This window comes from Chaetodon auriga, chromosome 13 (assembly GCF_051107435.1).
Source record: "Chaetodon auriga isolate fChaAug3 chromosome 13, fChaAug3.hap1, whole genome shotgun sequence".
Classification (NCBI taxonomy): Eukaryota; Metazoa; Chordata; class Actinopteri; order Chaetodontiformes; family Chaetodontidae; genus Chaetodon; species Chaetodon auriga.
This window is the reverse complement of record NC_135086.1, coordinates 23,070,356-23,090,992: the sequence shown is the minus strand read 5'-3', so window position 1 is coordinate 23,090,992 and position 20,637 is coordinate 23,070,356. Positions and strand designations below refer to the sequence as shown.

At 42.7% G+C, this 20,637-nt stretch overlaps 2 protein-coding genes across 2 annotated transcripts; one reads left to right on the top strand and one right to left on the bottom strand.

The window, feature by feature from the left end:
* Positions 1-2,235: 2,235 nt before the first annotated feature.
* Positions 2,236-3,467, bottom strand: LOC143330495 (trace amine-associated receptor 13c-like). Its single transcript, XM_076747130.1, has 2 exons — positions 3,295-3,467; positions 2,236-3,055 (listed from the first exon to the last, which is right to left on the bottom strand). Exons 1-2 carry the CDS (start codon positions 3,465-3,467, stop codon positions 2,236-2,238), a joined length of 993 nt encoding a protein of 330 aa, XP_076603245.1.
* Positions 3,468-8,019: 4,552 nt separating this feature from the next.
* Positions 8,020-9,241, top strand: LOC143330847 (trace amine-associated receptor 13c-like). Its single transcript, XM_076747606.1, has 2 exons — positions 8,020-8,192; positions 8,422-9,241. Exons 1-2 carry the CDS (start codon positions 8,020-8,022, stop codon positions 9,239-9,241), a joined length of 993 nt encoding a protein of 330 aa, XP_076603721.1.
* The last annotated feature ends 11,396 nt before the right edge of the window (positions 9,242-20,637 follow it).

Sequence of the window (20,637 nt, the reverse complement as noted above, 5' to 3'; positions counted from 1 at the left end):
AATGCTGTTGCACGAGTCCTTACAAACACCAGAAAAATGGACCATATCACACCAGTCCTCAGATCACTACAATGGCTTCCTGTGAGTCAAAGAATAGACTTTAAAATCTTACTGTTGGTCTACAAAGCATTAAATGGTCTAGGACCGAAATATATTGTAGATTTATTAACTCCATATGAAGTATCCAGACCTCTCAGGTCATCAGGGACAGGTCTATTGTGTGTTCCCAGAATGAGAACCAAACAAAGTGAAGCAGCTTTCAGTTATTATGCTCCTCACCTGTGGAACACTCTCCCTGCACACCTGAGGTCTACACCAACTGTCAGCTGATTTAAATCAGGGTTGAAAACATTATTATTTGCTACAGCTTTTACTTAAAGTAAATGTATTTGCTCAATGACTTTAATCATTCTAAATGCTAAATTATTGTCTTTTACTGGCACCTGTTTTTAATTTTCCTTTAGCTGTATTTTATTTTTATTTTTTCAATCTCTTCTAATCTCTTTCTTTCTTTCTTTCTTTGAAATGTATGATTTTAATGTACTTTTATGCTTCTGTAAAGCACTTTGAATTGCCTGGTGTATGAATTGTGCTATACAAATAAATTTGCCTTGCCTTGCCTTGCCTTGCCTTGCCTAACCACTTCTAGTCTCTAGTTGGCAGTACAGTTCCATGGTAGAAACCCGGACAAAAATTTTTATGAGAGTTAAGGTCATGGTTTTGTCATTTTACAAACTAGAAACACGGGAAAAGCATTCATACCATACAAATTGTGAGTTTAGTGCTGTGGGAACATCAAGTTGAATCAAACATATAGTTTGCATTATCCTGATGTGGTAGAAAAGAAAACATACAGACACACAAAGCAGTTTGCTACAGGAATGTCTGATATATAACTTGTCAATGTTATCTGATTCTTGAGGCCTCTTGAGAACTGTTCATTGTCCATCCCGACAGTTTTAATGCCTTCATCTGGTACGGAGCTGTAAGACAGAATTAGTGTCTCCATGAAAAACAGTTTAAGTGATAGGTAGTTCTCCTACACTGCTGTTTGGCTGAAACTGAGGTGAACTTCCCCACGAATTGCGTAATGTCTAGACAGTGTGACCGTCCTCAGTGAACTATGTCAATGACGGTGCTGATGCTGATGTCGGTGTGGATTGCAATTATTGCAATTATCCAATTCGGCTCCTCCGTGCCAATTTCTTGCATTTTTCACCCTTATAAACAACAACTTTTTGTACTCAATAAAAGCTCTTCCTGGTTACTCAGTTTGTTCAATTTGAGCAACCGTAAATAACGTAAAACATCAGCATTTGGAGTGTGTGTTTTGTGATGTGACGTCATATGCAAATGACCTATTGTGCTGTTCTGTGCTGTGGTGCCTCATAGTTTGTTTTGAACCAATTAAGAATTAAAGAAATGTAATTTAACTGATTACTCATGTTTTTTACAAGAATGGTACACATCTTTTAAATGCTGTCAGGGGTATGTAAATTTATGTGTAAAACTGTATGTAGCACTGTGAAACATGAAAACATTTTCTAACACGTTCCCCTTCATAGTGTGTCATTTACCCAAAGAGAAAATTTCACTAAATGATACCATACTGTTTTGTGTAGCTTTTGATAGATTCAACAAGGGTTTTGCAGTCTGCAACTTTGTCAATGCCTGCATGAAGCTAACTAGACTCAGTGTTGTGTGTCTCTCATGCCATTTAATTACAACAGATAAATACACAATCATTCTTCAATAACTGAAGCACCCAAATATAATGTTGGTTTGAGAATCTAGCAATAAGGCAAAAACAAACAAAAAAACAAAAAAACATGTCTCTGTCTTTGTTATTACATGTATATTTAATTCTACATTTATGTTGCTTGGGAAAAAAAGAAAGTACAGCATCCTATTAGGAAGCTTCCACTAAGCTCCCAATACACAAATATCCACTGTTACTGCTGCAGCCGAACATAGTGATATTGATATCACTGCTACAATATTTTTTTGAAATTACAGAAGCATGTTGGTTTATAGTTTCAGATGCAGTAATGACAATGAAAACAACTGACTGGCAGATAGAGAACATGACTCATGATGTTTGACAAAATAAACATACTGTGCAAGAAAAATTCTCTTTTCTACACCTTTTCATTTTATTTCAGTGACGAGATAACAAGAGCAAATACATTTCTATATTCATAGAACATTTTATTAGTGTTACTCACCAGCCTGTCTCTACAGTATTTTAAGATCACAAGAGTCAGGCTGCAGTATCTTAAGTGTAACAATGACTTTAATAGATTTTCTAAACCAGGGGTAGAAAAAGGCATAGATCACAGGGTTTAGACAAGAGTTAAAATTCAGCAGCCAGACTACAAAAGTCGAGGATGAACTATTGTCTTCAATATCCTGGCCGACAAGGGCTGGAGCATAATATGGACAGAAACATATTAGAAATACAAATACTACGACACCAAGTGTCCTGGCAGCTTTCATCTCAGACTTCTTAGCTGTTACTGTCTTTGCATGCTGTCGTGTGACAGCTGCAACATGTGACCTCATAGCTTGAGCCTGAGACACAGCCACAACAAACACTCTCAAATACAGAAATATGATGACAGTAATGGGGCCAGTGAAGGTAAAGACAAAGTCAACTGCTCCTGTGATGTAGTTAAGGACAACTACACACTCTCCAAAGCAGGAATTCTGTGAATCAGGTTGTCTCAGAAAGTCCTTTAAAATCATACTATTATAGAGAACAGAGCCAATCCAACACAGACAAACACAGATCTTTGTTCTGTCCAGAGTAACTCTGGTGGTGTAACGTAGAGGTTCACAAATAGCCAAATAACGATCAATTGATATGAGCACCATATTTCCAACTGAAGAAGAGGTAATGATAAAAACTACAACATAATACAGAGCACACATGAGGTCACCCAGGAACCAGCAAGCCTCTGTTAAGAGAATTTGTACTGGCATCAGCAGGAGGCCCACAAGGAAGTCTGAGACAGCCAGGGAGAGGATGAGCAGGTTGGTTGGGCTGTGGAGCTGCCTGGGGAGAAATCATCATTTATGACATTATCAACAATGGTAGAATTTTAATAGCAGCAGTAGTAGCAAAGGCATTCTTTAATTATTTTGTCACAACATTATGTTTGAATATCTTATGTTTTCTAATGAGGAACACAGCATTAGTATCAACTGGGACATTGGCATTGAAAGGAAGACATGTAATGGTTGTAAATTTTCATTATGAAAATATATGAGCTTATGCTGAAAGTTTATCTCTGCCTGAAGTGGGAGATAGAGATGATAACCAGCAGGTTGAGAGCTGCAGTGAGCACGGAGATGACAGACAGCAGAATGTAGATGAGTGTGGCATCGGACTGAGGCAGCATGGGTTTCTTGCAGGAAATGTTGACTAGTTGAGGGAAGCAGAGTTCAGCTCCACCTGGAGACTCCATCTTCACAGAGAGAAGAGAAGGCACTTTCTCTTGTAGAGCTGATTTTTTTCTCCACTCATCTCTCCTCATCTCTTTCGCTGTACTCCTGCTAATTTAGTCCCTCCTCTCTACTATCTGCAGTCATCTTCATCTCAGATTTCATCACCTCCTTCCACATGTCACTTTGCTTATTCTGTCTGTCTGTCTCTCTCTCTTTCATCATCCATTGCTTTGACAACTAACTTTCTTGATGATGGTTGCCATAATCAAAAAGTGGGTTCATTGTAAATAAATTTTTTTCCCCAGGCAACATACTTAAATGTTCTTTGTAGCATCCTTCAAGGGCCATACTCAGTTGCTCTCAAAAAATTTTTCATAGGGGTGGCACTGATTCTGGGCAGCACCTGAGAAGCTTATTATATATATGCATTGAGGGAGTGGAGGAGGCTGATTTGGAGGTGCCAGCAATTGTATCAGGGTGTCCTGTCCACTCTTTGGTATCGGCCATGGCCATACTGAATTTTTTAACACACTCACTGTAATGATGGCAATGGATGCAGTTTAATGTTTTGTTTCATTTACTGAAAACTCCGGTAATGCTCTACATGTGTACAGGTAACACAAATAAACCTTATTATAGGTTATAGTAATAGGCCTGCTTAGCCTTCTCTCTCCCATTCTTTTCTTTCACTGTAGCCCTGCTGGTCAAAGATTTTTCTCTTAGGTGGGGAGGGTTGTTTTGATCTTTCTCCTCATCAACAGCTCCACTGGGCTGAAGCCAGTGGTTAAGCACAGAGTCGATCTGTAAATCATTCATTCATTCATCTTTCACACTGCCTATCCATCTTCATTCATCTTTCAGACCGGGTTGCGGGGTGGCTGGAGCCTAACCCAGCTGTCAACGGGCAAGAGGCAGGGTACACCCTGAACCGGTCACCAGTCGATTGCAGGGCAACATATAGATTAGATTAGATAGAAGGATAATTTAGAGCCACCAATTAACATGGGCATGTTTTTTGGTCTGTGGGAGGAAGCCGGAGTTCCCACAGAGAACCCACGCATGCACGGGAAGAACATGCTAACTTCACACACAAAGGCCCTGCCCGACCCAGGGATCGAACCGGTGACCTTCTTGCTGTGAGGCACGTACACTACCTGCATGTCCATTGCCCTGTGGGTGGTGGCCAAATTTTTCACACGGCCACACGCCGGCCAGACAATCCTTCTCAATCTGGACGTATCACGTTTGTGTGCCTCTGTGAGGGGTCTGGAGCAGTACACCACAGGTTTCCATTGCTGCCCATGGAGTTGAAGGAATGCACCGCCAAGTCCGAAAATACTGGCATCTGACGACACAGCCTTAGGCTTGGTCAGGTTGTAGATAGCAAGAACTGGCATTGTCCTCTGCAGCTCCTTGATGTGCTCAAAAGCTGTCTGTTGTTGACTCCATGTCCACGCGTTCTTGTTTTTCAAAAGCTCATACAACGGCTGCCCCTTCCATGGAGAGATTGGGAATGTATCTTACCAGATAATTCACCATTCCTAAAATCCTTTTCACCTCTTGTACGTTTGTTGGTGGCAGCAAATGCTGGATAGCTTCGATTTTATCAGGGTCAGGTTGGATCCCGGACTTGAGGTGCACAAGGAACCGCAACTGGCTTTGCCTGACAAAAGTACTTTCCGTGGTTGAGCTTCAGTCTAGCCCTCTCGACACGCAGCATGACTTTCTCCAGGCACCAGTCATGTTGCTCCACTGAGGCCCCACCGACAAGAATATTGTCTATAAAGACCTCAACGCCATCTAGCCCGTCCAGATTCTCCATCATCTTCCTTATCGTGCTCATTATTCCGAACGGGAGCATTTTGAAGTTAAATCTGCAGAACGGCATGATAAACAACAACCAAACATTGCAACAAACGTTCAGCGATGCGGTGCTATGTGTTAACCACTGGCACAGGTCCGGTGAAACGGCATTAAAGATGTGAATGAAACAAGACAGGGTATGTTAATTACGTTCACCTGTCTTATGTGAAACTGTTAACGGTGATTTGTGTTAGTCCTGTTGGTTGTAGCTTTTACTTTAAATCTATCACCAGAGATTTAAAACAATAGCTAACGTTACACCATTTCCTCAATAACCTAACTTGGCTCCTCCTGATCACAGATGTTTAACAAGACATTTTTTTGTATTCGATAAAAGCTCCTTGTGAGTTCTCAGTTTGATCGGGAACCGGGAGGCCACGGAGACAGAAGACGAGGTGTAACATCAGCTCTGTGGTATCTTTGTGTAATATTGTACAATATTTGTTGCATTTCTCTTCTGTGTCCCTCCGTCTGTTTATTTTATAGCACGCATGGCAGGTGTGTGGCACGCCCCTTACCGGCACCTGTAGTGCCGCCGTGTCATTGGCTGCTAATGCGGGCCTATTCATATACCCCCACTGTGTGGTTAGTCACTCTCTCTCCTCCAAAGCAAGTGGTGACCGTTGTGCAACTGAGCCGTGGTATTCCAGCACGGTATGTCCGTGTGTCTATTCTCCAGGTTGGTATCTTAAACCTGAAAGGTGTGTGTGTGTGTCCCTTCCGGTTCGCTGCCGCTGCTACCGTAGCTGTTAGCGGCTACAGTATTGTTGTGTGCAGGCTACCGCTAACACAGATAACCGGTGCTGCAAGTTAGGTGCTATACTTATCCGCAGAGCATGTATTGTCACTAACTGCTGGTTTTGTTTCTTTTAAAACTTGCCCAGCGTTAGGCTGCTGTTGCCCTGCCTTGCCTCTTTTCCTCTCTTGTTTTTTTTGTGCCTTGTGTTGCCTCGTGGTCGAGTAGCCGCTCTGGCATTCTATTGTTGTGCAGATGTCTCTTTTTAATGCCGTGGTGTGGTCCAAGTGTGCTCAGCCCATTCGGGTGGTGACTTCAGAATTGGGGTATTTGTTACAGCAGTTGTAAGTAGGGGCCTGCCGAACTCCTGCATGGGTGCATGTCTATTGTTTTGTTTTTCTTTCGGTTTGATTTGGGTTACTAGTTAATTTGTATATAGATATCTTGTTTGGTTTCTTTCATTTTTTTTGTGTGATTAGTTGAGGGTGCAGGGACCTCTGCCACAACTAGCTGTGGCCTGCCTTTTCCTCCTAGCTAAATCAGTGGGTTAGTGCACTAGCTGAACATCATCCGCTGTAGAAATAAAGGGAACTACATCAATGTTTTTTTTGTTTTTTTTTTAAAAAAAGAAACATAATTCATTAAAGGAAATATTTTAATGTGAATAATAAATAAAGATTGTGAAAATGTGCTTACATCGTGCCTGTATTCATTTATGCACTTACCTGTGCATGGGCTGTGTTGGGAAACCCTCTCAGAGAAATTCAAGTTAAAATGAGTATACTCTTTAGGTGCAAGTCCGAAGGTGGCGTTATCGGTGTTGTAAAGGTTCAGGAGATCTGCGACTTGCAGTTCAACTGCTGTTGTTCCAGCTACCACCACATTTGGCAGAAGGAACCTTGAGGTGAATGACAAAGTGAGCCATCTTACTGAACCTGTCCACTATTGTCAGAATGACCGTGTTCCCTTGGGATGGAGGGAGACCAGTGAAGAAGTCCAAGGAGATGTGAGACCAGGGACGATGCAGGATAGGAAGGGGCTGGAGGAGGCCGGCTGGGTTGTTCATCTTATTCCAAGGTGGGCCACCAGAACCATTGCCGGAGGACATCTCAGGTCTGTTGGATTCCTGGATGACAGGTGAGTTTGGACGAATGCTCCTACTGGAGACTGTCAGAGTGCAGGTTCTGAGGGCAGAACAACCAATCCAGAGGGCAGGTGCTGGGCCCGGGCTGGTTCTCTGTGGCAGCTCTCACTCTCTCTTCAATCTTCCAGGTGATGGAGATGGCCTTAGTCACTCTTTCCTCCCTGTCCTGAAACTGGCATGATAGAGCATCGGGATTGGCGTTCCAAGAGCCGGTCGGTAGGAGAGGACGAAGTTGAAGCAGGTGAACAAAAGGGACCAATGACTGTCTGGATGGAGCCTCAGAGCTGTCAGGATATATTCCAGATAATTATGGTCAGCCCAAACCTGGATGGAACCCCTAATTGTCGACTTCCCAATAAACAGTGACCCTCCCACCAACGGCCCCACACCCCCACCTTGTGTGCCACCCCTATGAAATAAATTCTTTGGGCTTTGAGGTAGTGGTCAGAGCAAAGGATGAGGAAAGAGAAATTTCTTTGAGTGCCCCTGAGTATGGCCCTTGAAGGATGCTACAAAGAATATTTAAGTATGTTGCCTAAGAAACAAAAAGGTTTCTCAACTTTTTTTCGCATTACACCCAGTCCATTTTGTGATTATGGCAACCATCATCAAGAAAGTTAGTTGTCAAAGCAATGGATGATGAAAGAGAGAAAGACAGAATAAGCAAAGTGAGATGTGGAAAGAGGTGATGAAATCTGAGATGAAGATGACCGCAGATAGTAGAGAGGAGGGACTAAATTAGCAGGAGTACAGCGAAAGAGATGAGGAGAGATGAATAAAAAACAAATCAGCTCTACAAGAGAAAGTGCCTTCTCTTCTCTCCCTGAAGATGGAGTCTCCAAGTGGAGCTGAACTTTGCTTCCCTCTTCTAGTCAACATTTCCTGCAAGAAACCCATGCTGCCTCAGTCCGATGCCATGCTCATCTACATTCTGCTGTCCGTCATCTCCGTGCTCACTGCAGCTCTCAACCTGCTCGTTATCATCTCTATCTCCCACTTCAGGCAGAGATAAACTTTCAGCATAAGCTCATATATTTTCATAATGAAAATTTACAACAATTACATGTCTTCCTTTCAATGCCAGTGTCACAGTTGATACTAATGCTGTGTTCCTCATTAGAAAACATAACATATAAGATATATAATTAAATTAAAGAATGCCTTTGCTACTACTGCTGCTATTAAAATGCTACCATTGTTGATAATGTCATAAATGATGATTTCTCCCCAGGCAGCTCCACAGCCCAACCAACCTGCTCATCCTCTCCCTGGCTGTCTCGGACTTCCTCGTGGGCCTCCTGCTGATGCCAATACAAATTCTCTTAACAGAGGCTTGCTGGTTCCTGGGTGACCTCATGTGTGCTCTGTATTATGTTGTAGCTTTTATCATTACCTCTTCTTCGGTTGGAAATATGGTGCTCATATCAGTTGATCGTTATTTGGCTATTTGTGAACCTCTACGTTACACCACCAGAGTTACTCTGGACAGAACAAAGATCTGTGTTTGTCTGTGTTGGATTGGCTCTGTTCTCTATAATAGTATAAATTTAAAGGACTTTCTGAGACAACCTGATTCACAGAATTCCTGCTATGGAGAGTGTGTAGTTGTCCTTAACTACATCACAGGAGCAATTGACTTTGTCTTTACCTTCACTGGCCCCATTACTGTCATCATACTTCTGTATATGAGAGTGTTTGTTGTGGCTGTGTCTCAGGCTCAAGCTATGCGGTCACATGTTGCAGCTGTCACACTACAGTGTGCAAAGACAGTAACAGCTAAGAAGTCTGAGATTAAAGCTGCCAGGACACTTGGTATTGTCGTGTTTGTATTTCTAATATGTTTCTGTCCATATTATGCTCCAGCCCTTGTCGGCCAGGATATTGAAGACAGTAGTTCATCCTCGACTTTTGTAGTCTGGCTGCTGTATTTTAACTCTTGTCTAAACCCTGTGATCTATGCCTTTTTCTACCCCTGGTTTAGAAAATCTATTAAAGTCATTGTTACACTTAAGATACTACAGCCTGACTCTTGTGATCTTAAAATACCGTAGAGACAGGCTGGTGAGTAACACTAATAAAATGTTCTATGAATATAGAAATGTATTTGCTCTTGTTATCTAGTCACTGAAATAAAATGAAAAGGTGTAGAAAAGAGAATTTTTCTTGCACAGTATCTTTATTTTGTCAAACATTATGAGTCATGTTCTCTATCTGCCAGTCAGTTGTTTTCATTGTTTCATTACTGCATTTGAAACTATAAACCAACATGCTTCTGTAATTCTAAAAACATTCCGGCAGTGATATCAATATCACTATGTTCGACCTTTAACTGACTGCAGCAGTAACAGTGGATATTTGTGTATTGGGAGCTTAGTGGAAGCTTCCTAATAGGGTGCTGTAAAGTTGTTCTTTAGCAACATAAATGTAGAATTAAATATAACAACTATAATTTTAATAATACTTTATGAATTATCATACTATAAAGACAGTGACTGTTTTTTTTTCCTTCTTTTTTTTCTGTCCTTGGCGTTAGATTCTCAAACCAACATTATATTTGAGTGCTTCAGTTATTGAAGAATGATTGTACATTCATCTCTTATCATTAAACGGCATGAGAGACACACAACAATGAGTCTAGTTAGCTTTATGCAGGCATTGACAAAGTTGCAGACTTGTTGAATCTATCAAAAGCTACACAAAACAGTATGGTATCATTTAGTGAAATTTTCTCTTTGGGTAAATGATACACGATAAAGGGATTAGAATTTTTTTTTCATGTTTCACAGTGCTACACACAGTTTTACACATAAATTTACATACCCCTCGCAGAATTTAAAAGATGTTTATGTCACAGGGAGGAAGGGATTTTATTGTGATTATTTGTAATTCATGGATTGAATGCATGTTTTTAATACTTATTTTTTTTCCATGTTTTATGCTTTGATGTAGGGCGGCACGGTGGCGCAGCAGGTAGTGCGCGTGCCTTACAGCAAGAAGGTTGCTAGTTCGATCCCTGGATCGGGCAGGGCCTTTCTGTGTGAAATTTGCATGTTCTTCCCGTGCATGCGTGGGTTCTCTCCGGGCACTCCGGCTTCCTCCCACAGACCAAAAACATGCTCATTAGGTTAATTGGTGACTCTAAATTGTCCGTAGGTGTGAGTGTGAGTGTGTGAGTTGTATGTCTGTGTGTCTGTGTATGTAGCCCTGCGATCGGCTGGCAGGGTGTACCCCGCCTCTCGCCCATTGCTAGCTGGGATAGGCTCCAGCCCCCTGCAACCCCGAAATGGGATGCGCGGGTATAGAAGATGAATGAATGAATGAATGCTTTGATGTGTTTTGATCCTGGTTTTATTGGATGCTTTTAAGTAACGTTATAGAGTTCACTTCGGCCCTTGAATGTGAGCTCTGCCTCCAGTGTGAATATCCCTAAGGGCAAGTAGTAACACTCTGGTAAATGAGAACAGTGTGTTGGTTTAGTTGATGTGCACATGATGCTGCTTATAGCTCTGTGTGTGGCAGGTGGACAGCCCCGGGCGTGTGAGGGTGGAGAGAAGGAGCCATAGGACTGCCACCGTCGAGCCACACACAGTGACAGGCCACACATTTAATTATTATATCTTTTTTGCTTTTAGCCTTTTTAGCCCCTGTATTTTAATTATTAGCCAAGACCACAATAAATTATTTTAACCTAGTCTGTTGTTGTGTGCTCCTTGATCACAGTCAGAGCTGCTCTCACCCCAAATAAATCCTCATAAGAATCTGCTAAATTACAATAAATTAAATTATCGGATTTTGCCTAACCATCATTCCACACCCATAACCCCCTTGACATATATTTTGCCATTGTCGGCAGGATCGGGTTTTTGAGAGCACCTGCAGTGATCAAGGAACACTACAAAAATGATGATGCCTGTATGTCCTGGTGCCCTGTGGGTGCCAAAGTTTAGAGGGTCCAAGGCTGACTTAAGGTAGTGAATGCTTACAATGTAAATTGAAGTTGAAATCATATGGTTCACGATTGAGGAACAGAGAAGATGAATAATAAGAAATCCCATTACAGTGTATAGTTGACTAAAACCCTGGATCAAGAGTAGGCTTTTTAATCAGAGGTTTTGTTACAGCTACATTACTTTAAAAAAGCTCTTGAAGTTATTACTAGAAGGCTAAAGGAATACATGATTCAATGGAATTATGGCTCTCTGTCAGCCTGGCCACAATGCTGAAGAGAAACCTGGGATTGTTCTTATTTTGTTCTATTAGCGAAGAGTATTAGGCTACCCTTGCACTGCGAAGGGTTTTCCTGTATGTTTTAAGACTGCTCTTGCCAGGGAAACAAAATTCTTCAAAATTGATGGAACGCCATTTCCTTTCTATTGCAGTTTGCTTGAGTTTCCAAGTTTGGGTGGAATACCATGGAGCTAACCTCCTCTGTTTTCTTTTTTGCTCTTTCAGAGGGGCAACAGATTCAAGCGTCAAACGCAATGAACCTGTTGCACCATCAACCAGGTAGTCAATTTCAGAGGGATTACATTTAGGTGTCCTCTGTTGTATTGAGATATAATTCAATATTATGGTCTGATATTAACTCATTTACGAGCACAGCTTTAGAGGACAGAGATCTGACGTTAATTAGTTCACATTTAATTCTCCTATCTTGTACTATTGCAGTGGTTGTTTTAATTTAGGTCAGTCTGCACCAGCTACGGGGGCCTGGCTAATTACAGTCTTGGGTGGAAGTTGAGCAGGGATGATGAAGAAGGATGCACTATTATGTGGGGATGAAAGGGGGGTAGGACTGGGGAAGGTAGAGACTGGGTGGGGCAGCTGTCTCTTCTGATGTCCTTGGGTTCCAGTTAAGCCCCAAAGGAACTTCCGGATGACAACTGTGCATGGACATTTCTGATATCTCTCCGATTGATGTGGTCGTGAATTCCCTGCTGGGAAGCAGTAGAAGAGGCGCCAATGCGAAACGAGTGACCTGAGTATGTAAGTGAATTCCGGGTCTGAATAAGATTTGACTGAAATGATGGTGAAACCAGAAGCGTGTGGCTATGTGGCCCATTTCGGGATTAAAAGGACGATCATGGGGTGAAGCTTGATTGGCTTGTCTTTAGGGATGTGAATTGATAAGATTTTCACGATTCCGATTCCATTATCGATACTGCTTAACGATTCGATTCTTTATCGATTCTCTTATCGATTATAATTTGGGGAAAAAGGAGAACAAACAGTTTGATTAGCATCAATTTTTTTTACTTAGAAGTCAAGACCTTACTCTCTCGTCACGGTCATCTTCTAAATGTAATGCAGAAGGCATTTGTTTAATAGCATAGCGTTAATGTTATAGCATGTTTTACAAAGAAGCACATAGGCAGTGGGATAGCTACTTACCAGAGGTGCCTTCCGTAGTAACCGCAGAGGTGATCATAGCTTGGCTACTGCCGCTGCTGCTGGGTTGAGATCCATCAGTCCGAAGCGCGTCAAAAACATGACACTCGTTTAACATTATTGCATGTTGTGTGCGCAAATGTTTCTGCATGTTAGTCGTGTTCCCTCCCGACGCTGTTATCTCCACTTTGCAATGACTGCAAGTCGCCTTGTTGCCATCTTTCTTCGTGAAGTGAAGCCAAACTTTGGAGCGCTTGAACCTGGTGGGCGCCATTGTTGTTTACAACTGCAATACACGTGCTAAACTGGTGTAACTTAATCACGTAAGTGCTTTCTGGAATTGAGTGTGCGTAACTTGGGTAAATTACGTGAGATTCGTGCTGGTTGGAATCGATAAGAGAATCGCTAGATAAACTGCCAAACGATTCCATGGAATTGAAACACACGGAACCCTTCTCTACAGGAACCGGTTCTCGATTCCCAACCCTACTTGTCTTAAGCCTACATAGTCATGTATGGGTTCATACCCATGTGGGTTCATTGGACTTAAAAATGAATTTAATCGTGAATGGGTTGAGGCAGACCAAACTGGTTGGTCTTACTGCATTTGAGGTGGAAGGTGAGAGAGTCAGACCAGAGGATGGAAATATCAGAGATGGCTGCGTGCCGGGATGGTTGGTAGTCTAGATTAGTGGCGGTGAATTCAGAACACCGTATGAAGCTGAAAAAAGCAAGTAAAAATATGGTTTCTAGTACCTTGTCTCAGAATGAAGACAGATAACCTGAGTGCAGGGTAACAATGCAATGCGCCTGAAGGTCAGAGGTGAGACGCAAACATTTAGGGTCAGAGTGCAGTTCGGTCTTGCAGAGACCACTGATAGACGCTGATAGTTGCTGATGTGGGAGTGGGATAAAGCAGGGCAAGGTGCTCACATTGATAATTTAATGAGGAAGTTTATACAACTGATGTGTGCTTGTATAGTGGAAGATTTAATCTTAATGACTTAGTGACAGTGGTGGAGCTAGGAAATTTTCTGTGGGGTGGCCAGGATGGTTATGTGATCATTTTGGGGTGGCAATATGTTGCACAGTATACAGATAACTGCACTGTGTACTGTGCTGAGAGGACTCCGGAGATGTTCAGCTCAGCATGTCGTGATCACTATGAGCTCAGTCTCTTGGTGTATCGGGAATACACAGACATAATTTGAAAAACAGTTGTTTTTATTATAGCCTGATCAAGGTATACACACACACAAATGAATAATGGCCAGCAAAATGGGCCAACATAAGGATCTAACAGGAAACAAAATGATTCAATTCCAGTCATAGGCATACAAGGCTTAAGGGCTACTGTACAAATGCATAAAACAGTTGTATATGTTGTTGGATTTTGTTGATGGTCTGGAATGCTGTTAGAATAAAACTAATAATTATTGGTTCTCCGCTTAAAATTACATTGAGAAACATTTGAACTCTGTATCAAAACCCTCTGACCAGGCTATTTCAGCTGGCACTGGAAAAGAACCCCTACAGTATCCCTTAGTCAAAAGTTCAGTCTGCTGTTCATGCGCAGTCACATTTTAACTCTCTGGCAGGTAGACACACCAGTCAATCAGACAGCATACATTGGAAGTTATGTTACAATCACCTGCATCATATCCAATAGACTAGAGGATGAAAAGTCAAATCAAGTCAGTAACAAATTACATTACAAAGTACATACAAAACGTTCAAAATTGTATTACAAAGTACATACAACAGTGAAATATTTATGCAGAAAATATGAAACCCTTAAGTGCAACCTTCTCCTAAAACTACACAACTGGAAGGATTTTCTCTGACAGATAAAATATCTCTTATCATTCATCTCACAACAGCTGTATTCTGTGATTGTTGTGGTTTGCATTAAAGTTACTAACTGATAAGTTACACTTATCAAACTATGACATATTTATTATGTTTGATTTAACTTATGTGGGGGACTTATCTAACATTACAACATGTACTGACAAAGATGCTAGTCAATTTCCCTATTTCCCTATCTAATAAATTATTCAAAAAGTAATGTGACTTTAGTTGGATTTGACTAATGTGACAATGCATCGTTTTTTGCCTCATGTAACTTAACAGTTAGGATGACTTCACCAATGCATAAAGAACTTAGACAATGCTTAGACTTTTTGCTGTCTTTTCCTGTTAGTTAGCTTGCTAGCGTCGAAACGCGAATCTCCCCACTGATATTATAGCTTACCTGTAATTATCATTTGTTCGTTTGCATTTCGACAGCCCCGCCAGCACTCAGTGGTGACTGGATGTGATTCTGGTCACGCGTCAAAAAAACCGGGTGTGCACACAGGATGTGCGCGCATCTAAAGTGTCCGGTAGTGTGTGACGCGGTGGTTGCATCGGGTTGGGGTCAGGCCAGGGTGGCCAATAGGGTGGCCAGCATTCAGCATGAGGTGATCAGCTGGCGGATTTGGATTTTCAGTCCATTTCGGTCCATGTCGGCGGCGTAAAAGTGCGCTGAAAGCTCGCCCCCGCAGACCTGGTCAACTCTGTGCGCCAGCGGGGCGCCGCTGGGCAAGCGGATTTTCGGAAACCGGCGGAGTCGTGCGCCCATGTCACCAATACCTCACAGGCTTCCAGTGTCTGGCATTTGAAGGCCGATTACGTCATAACGCTGCGCGAAGGCTGTCCCAATTCGTCCAAATTCGAAGGATCCTCCAAATGCAGCCGACAAATGCGTCCTCCTTTCCCTGTATTCGGAGGATGCATCGCTACTATCCTTCGCGGCCTCCCATATCCCAAGATGCTTTGCGCACTAATTGTTTTTTTAATAATGGCGACCTGTTGATATGAGGAGCTCAGTTAACTGTTAGCCTTACTAAAACCCTTCACTTACAAATGTTACAAGCTTGCATGTCAACTAATATCTTATTGTAACTGTGAATATATTCACATCAGGTGAATTTGTAAGTTGTATAATAGGCTACATTTCGCTCCTCTTACAAGCGATAGGAGCTGTACGGGCGCATCTCTGCACCCCGTACGTGTGTTTTTCCCGGGTTAGGAGGGAAGAAGTTATGATGTCATGACGCAGTCAAGAAATGCTCCGAAGGCTAGACCTCCCCATTTACGGATAGTTGATGCGGCCGACGGAGGAGCCTTCGGAGGACCCAGCCTCTGGAGACCGCGTAGGCTGGGTCCTCCGAAGGATGCAGTCGCTGAATTGGGACACAGCTAGAGAGAGACAGGCACACGGAAAAAACGTAAGTGATGATCGTTGTCCGCTATTACCCACATCATTTCATTCCAAATACAAATATTAGTATTGTAATGCTTAACGTTATCGTTAACAAGATACGGAACTTTCCGGCAAAACTAAAGGTGGAGGAATCTGTTTCTACATCAACAGTGGTTGGTGCAACGATGTGACAGTGGTCCAGCAGCACTGTTCTCCTGACCTGGAATCTTTCATCATTAACTGTAAGCCTTTTTATTCACCCCGTGAGTTCGCTTCATTCATTCTGGTCGGCGTTTACATCCTGCCAACGTGCAGGACGCACAGCATATACTCGCCGACCAGATACTGTGTGTGGAGCGGACCAACCCGGACTCTTTAGTTATTGTCCTTGGCAACTTTAACAAAGGTAACCTCACCCACGAACTCCCTAAATACAGACAGTTTATCAAATGGCCGACCAGAGAGGAGAATATTCTGGATCACTGTTACACCACAGTCAGGGATGCTTATCACGCCGTCCGCCATGCTGCACTGGGCCACTCTGACCACGTCATGGTACACCTGATCCCTGTGTACAGGCAGAAACTAAAGCTCTGCAAACCTGTAGTGAGGACATCAAGGAAGTGGACCAGTGAGGCTGTAGAGGATCTCCAGGTGTGTTTGGACTATACTGACTGGGATGTGTTCAGGACTGCTACCAACAGTCTGGATGAGTACACGGAGGCTGTGATGTCCTACATCAGCTTCTGTGAGGACTGCTGTGTTCCATCACGCACCAGGGTGAGTTACAACAACGACAAACCCTAGTTCACAGCCCAACTCAGACAGCTAAGGTTGGCAAAGGAAGAGGCCTTCAGGAGTGGGGACAAAGACAGATTCAAAGAGTCGAAGTACAAGTTCAGCAAGGTGGTGAAAGAGGCTAAACAACTGTACTCTGAGAAGCTCCAACACCAGTTCTCAGCTAAGGACTCTGCGTCTGTCTGGAAAGGGCTCAGGCAGATCACCAACTACAAGCCTAAAGCCCCCTACTCCATCAACGATCGACACCTAGTCAACAACCTGAACGAGTTCTACTGCCGCTTTGAAAGACAAAGGGACAGTCCAGCAACCATCCCCCGCGACACCTCCCAACAGCTCCAGCTCCAGTCACCTCCACCAATGCCCAGCTTAAAGTTGCAGCTCCAGTCACCAGTCTGTCAAGCTCCTGAAGTTTGCAGACGACACCACCCTCATCGGACTCATCTCTGATAGTGATGAGTCCCCCTTCAGGTGGGAGGTTGACCATATGGTGACCTGGTGCAACCAGAACAACCTGGAACGCTCTAAAGACAGTGGAGATGGTTGTGGACAACAGGAAGAACTCAGCCTCACCTGCCCCCATCACCTTCTGTGACTCCACTATTGACACTCTGGAGTCTTTCCGCTTCCTGGGAACTATTATCTCCTCAAGTGGGAGCCGAACAACAGCTCCCTCATCAAGAAAGCACAGCAGAGGATGTACTTCCTACGGCAGCTGAAGAAATTCAGTCTGCCAAAGACAATGATGGTGCACTTCTACACAGCCATCATTGAGTCCATCCTCACCTCCTCCATCACCATCTGGTACACTGCTGCCACCGCCAAGGACAAGGGCAGACTGTAGCGTGTCATTCGGTCTGCAGAGAGGGTGATTGGCTGCAATGTCCCATCTCTCCAGGACCTGTATGTCTCCAGGACTCTGAGGCGTGCAGAAAAGATTGTGGCTGATCCCTCTCACCCCGGACACGAACTCTTTGAGTCACTCCCCTCTGGCAGGAGGCTGCAGTCCATCAGGACCAAAACCTCACACCACAAAAACAGTTTTTTCCTGTCTGCTGTCAGCCTTATCAACAAGGCCTGGAACCCCCCCGACACTCTTCACACTCCACCTCTGCCTCATCTTGTCACATTGACATAGACACAACTCTATACGTTACATTAACGCTCAGCCTGGACTTCTTTCTGAAAAAACAGACTGTGTTTCCGGACAAATCAAACAAACTAACAAACAAACAAAAAAAAAAAACAGATTTGTGTATATATATTTATATGTGATGCAATCTGGGAAAACCCGTCGGATGTCGCGCTGGCACTTTTCAAGGAAAACGGGAAAATAGGTCGAAAGTCAAAATATTGGTGAAATTGGGTTTTCATTAAATTATTATTTTACAACATCTTATCTATCATTTCTGAAAATATCTCATTATATTTCGCTTGTTAAGTATGTTGAAAAATCCTACTGATCACCTGACTTTGAGTGATCATAACACTTGATGCAAACCAGATATAAAAATAATAAAAACAGCGTTGAAAAGAGCTTGAAATAAGCTTCTAGGTGATCTCCAAAAATCTCCAAAAGGTAAAATTTTGACATGTGACTGGTTTTCCCAGATCCCATCACATGTTGTTATATTTTTAGTAGATGTGTCATTCACCAACTTCACCAAAACAAGTTCCTCATATGTGTAAAATTGTACTTGGCAATAAAGCTTTTTCTGATTCTGATTCTGATTCTGGTTATCTACAAAAATGGAGTATATCACTGCTTTGAGGAGGATGGGGAGGAGGAGGAGGAGGCCAAAGATTTACCATCGAAGGACCTCATATTTAGACAAGAGTGAGCAGGAGTGCAGGTGGGCCACGAGAATAACGCCTTCAACACTGTAGGCTACGCAATTTTCTTTAATCATCTACTCTTTTGCATGTCACAGGAACAACTTACAACTGCCAAGGGAGGTTGTTGACGTGGTAGCGCGCATCGTGGCCTCCGATGCATACCCCAGCTACGCTCTCCCGGTTGCGGTAAGGGTGACAGTGGCTCTGACCTTTTTCGCCAACAGGTCTTTTCAACATACCGTGGCCTCAGTGGTGGGGCTCAGTCAGTCCGCTGTCTGCTCGGTTATACACGCAGTTTCCTCCAGTCTAGACCGACATGCAAATGAGCACATCATTTTCCCTGCAACACCTGAGAGCCAGCTGGAAACTAAGCAAGGGTTCTTGTTGAAATTTGGATTCCCCGGGGTCCTGGGAGCAATCGACTGCACTCATGTGCAGTTGCGCGCCCCAGAGACCCAAGCCCACATTTATGTGAACTGAAGGAGGGTCCATTCCATCAATATCCAGGTGATCTGTGACTCAAATTGCCTGGTGACAAACATGTATGCCAATCTCCCCAGGTCAGCACATGACTCGTTCATCCTGGCAAATTCTAGCATCCCTACAGTCTTTCAGGGGGACACCCCTCTGGATGAGGGGATGGCTCAGTCATCCTCGAAACTTGCCTTGCCTGGGCTTGTTGAATGTCTCTGAAAATGGTGGGACTGGAGTCGGAAGAGGGTCGGAGGCTGGAGCCAATTGCCTGAATTTCTGGAAAGAGAAGTGAAAGTAAGTCAACGATTGAGCTTTGCGGCCTGGGATGTGGGATGCATGAATGATGGACTGGTGTAGGGTAATTAGGTCATTAAACCTTTGGGTATAATGTTTGCATTTGTTAATATCGAAAGGGGCACCAACCCTCATCAGCTCAGAAGGGTTTTATTTATTCATTTCTTTTAATGCTGATTTAATAATAATTAATGAATTAATGGTAAATCAGTCCCATCATCTGAAGTGAAAGCTCTTGATACAGTAATCGTCTATTTCCAGCTCAAAAGGACTCTGTCTGACAATGACTTAAATGAAAAGTATAATTTATTTGGCACAATAATGAGAATGGATATGAATAATGAATGATTGGATGAATAACATGGATTATGTGATGTAACACAAACAACTGGATGAAGAAGCTATAGCAGAATAATAAAATGGATGAGTTTAGCCATAGTGAGAAGTAGTTTGAAAAAAAAAATGAGGACACAAATGTAATGCTAATTTCTTGAATTAATGGCAAGGTGAGTCTAATGAGAATTGAGATCGTTATAGCCTAAGACACCAACTCTTATTCAATGCAGCATGGAAAATGCCTACTTCTGTGCCAGCGGCACTCCGATGATGGCCTGTCCCGAGTGGTTCTTTTGGTGTCTATTGGACCCAGACAGACAGGTTGAGGCTGGCTGTGGGACCTTGGTCCAAAGAGGTTGACAACCGTATGGCAAAACTTCTCAGTTAATAATAAAGTTGAGAATACTTTCGATGGCCGGTCAAAAATATCTACAAAAATATTATTAGGTGATTCATGGGGAACAAAAATTGAAATTACAAGAAGACTAGGGAAAAAAAACTAGTGAAAAACGTTTTGCTGAAGAGAAGCAGAAAAAAACTAAACGTGAGTAAACGCAACTAAAATGCATTGAAGAAGTGAAGGTAAGAGTGAGTAAAAAGTAAAGAGTGAGCGCTTGCCATGGGCTGAGGGGAATATATCTCCGGCGACTCCGACTTACAGGAGAATGCTGTTATTGCATCCTACAGAGAGAAAACAGTAACTAACTACTGCGTGTGATGGACTCATCTGCTTCTCACTATGTTCAATCACAGAGTTTAAATGATCAATTTTCAATCACACATCAACGTTGACACCAATATACATGCATCAGACACATTTTGTTGATTATTGGCAACATTCTTCAATACTAATACTAACGTATATGATAACTAATAGTATAACTCATGTATAACTCATCAATGGAACAAAGGAACAAGGAAAGGCAGATTATATTTGGTGAATTAAGCACTAGTAATTATAACTGTCTCATGTCGCGTATCTGAAACCTAACCGCTCCTAGTCTTAGTTGGCAGTACAGTTCCATGGTAGAAACCCGGACAAAAATGTTTATGAGAGTTAAGGTCATGGTTTTG

What these genes read in the sequence shown, in the direction of transcription:
- LOC143330495 (XM_076747130.1), bottom strand. Translation starts at nt 3,467, where the DNA reads ATGGAGTCTCCAGGTGGAGCTGAACTCTGCTTCCCTCAACTAGTCAAC. An exon ending in ATCTCTATCTCCCACTTCAG is followed by an intron (nt 3,056 to 3,294) that starts GCAGAGATAAAC and finishes ATTTCTCCCCAG; the next exon opens with GCAGCTCCACAGCCCAACCA.
- LOC143330847 (XM_076747606.1), top strand. Translation starts at nt 8,020, where the DNA reads ATGGAGTCTCCAAGTGGAGCTGAACTTTGCTTCCCTCTTCTAGTCAAC. An exon ending in ATCTCTATCTCCCACTTCAG is followed by an intron (nt 8,193 to 8,421) that starts GCAGAGATAAAC and finishes ATTTCTCCCCAG; the next exon opens with GCAGCTCCACAGCCCAACCA.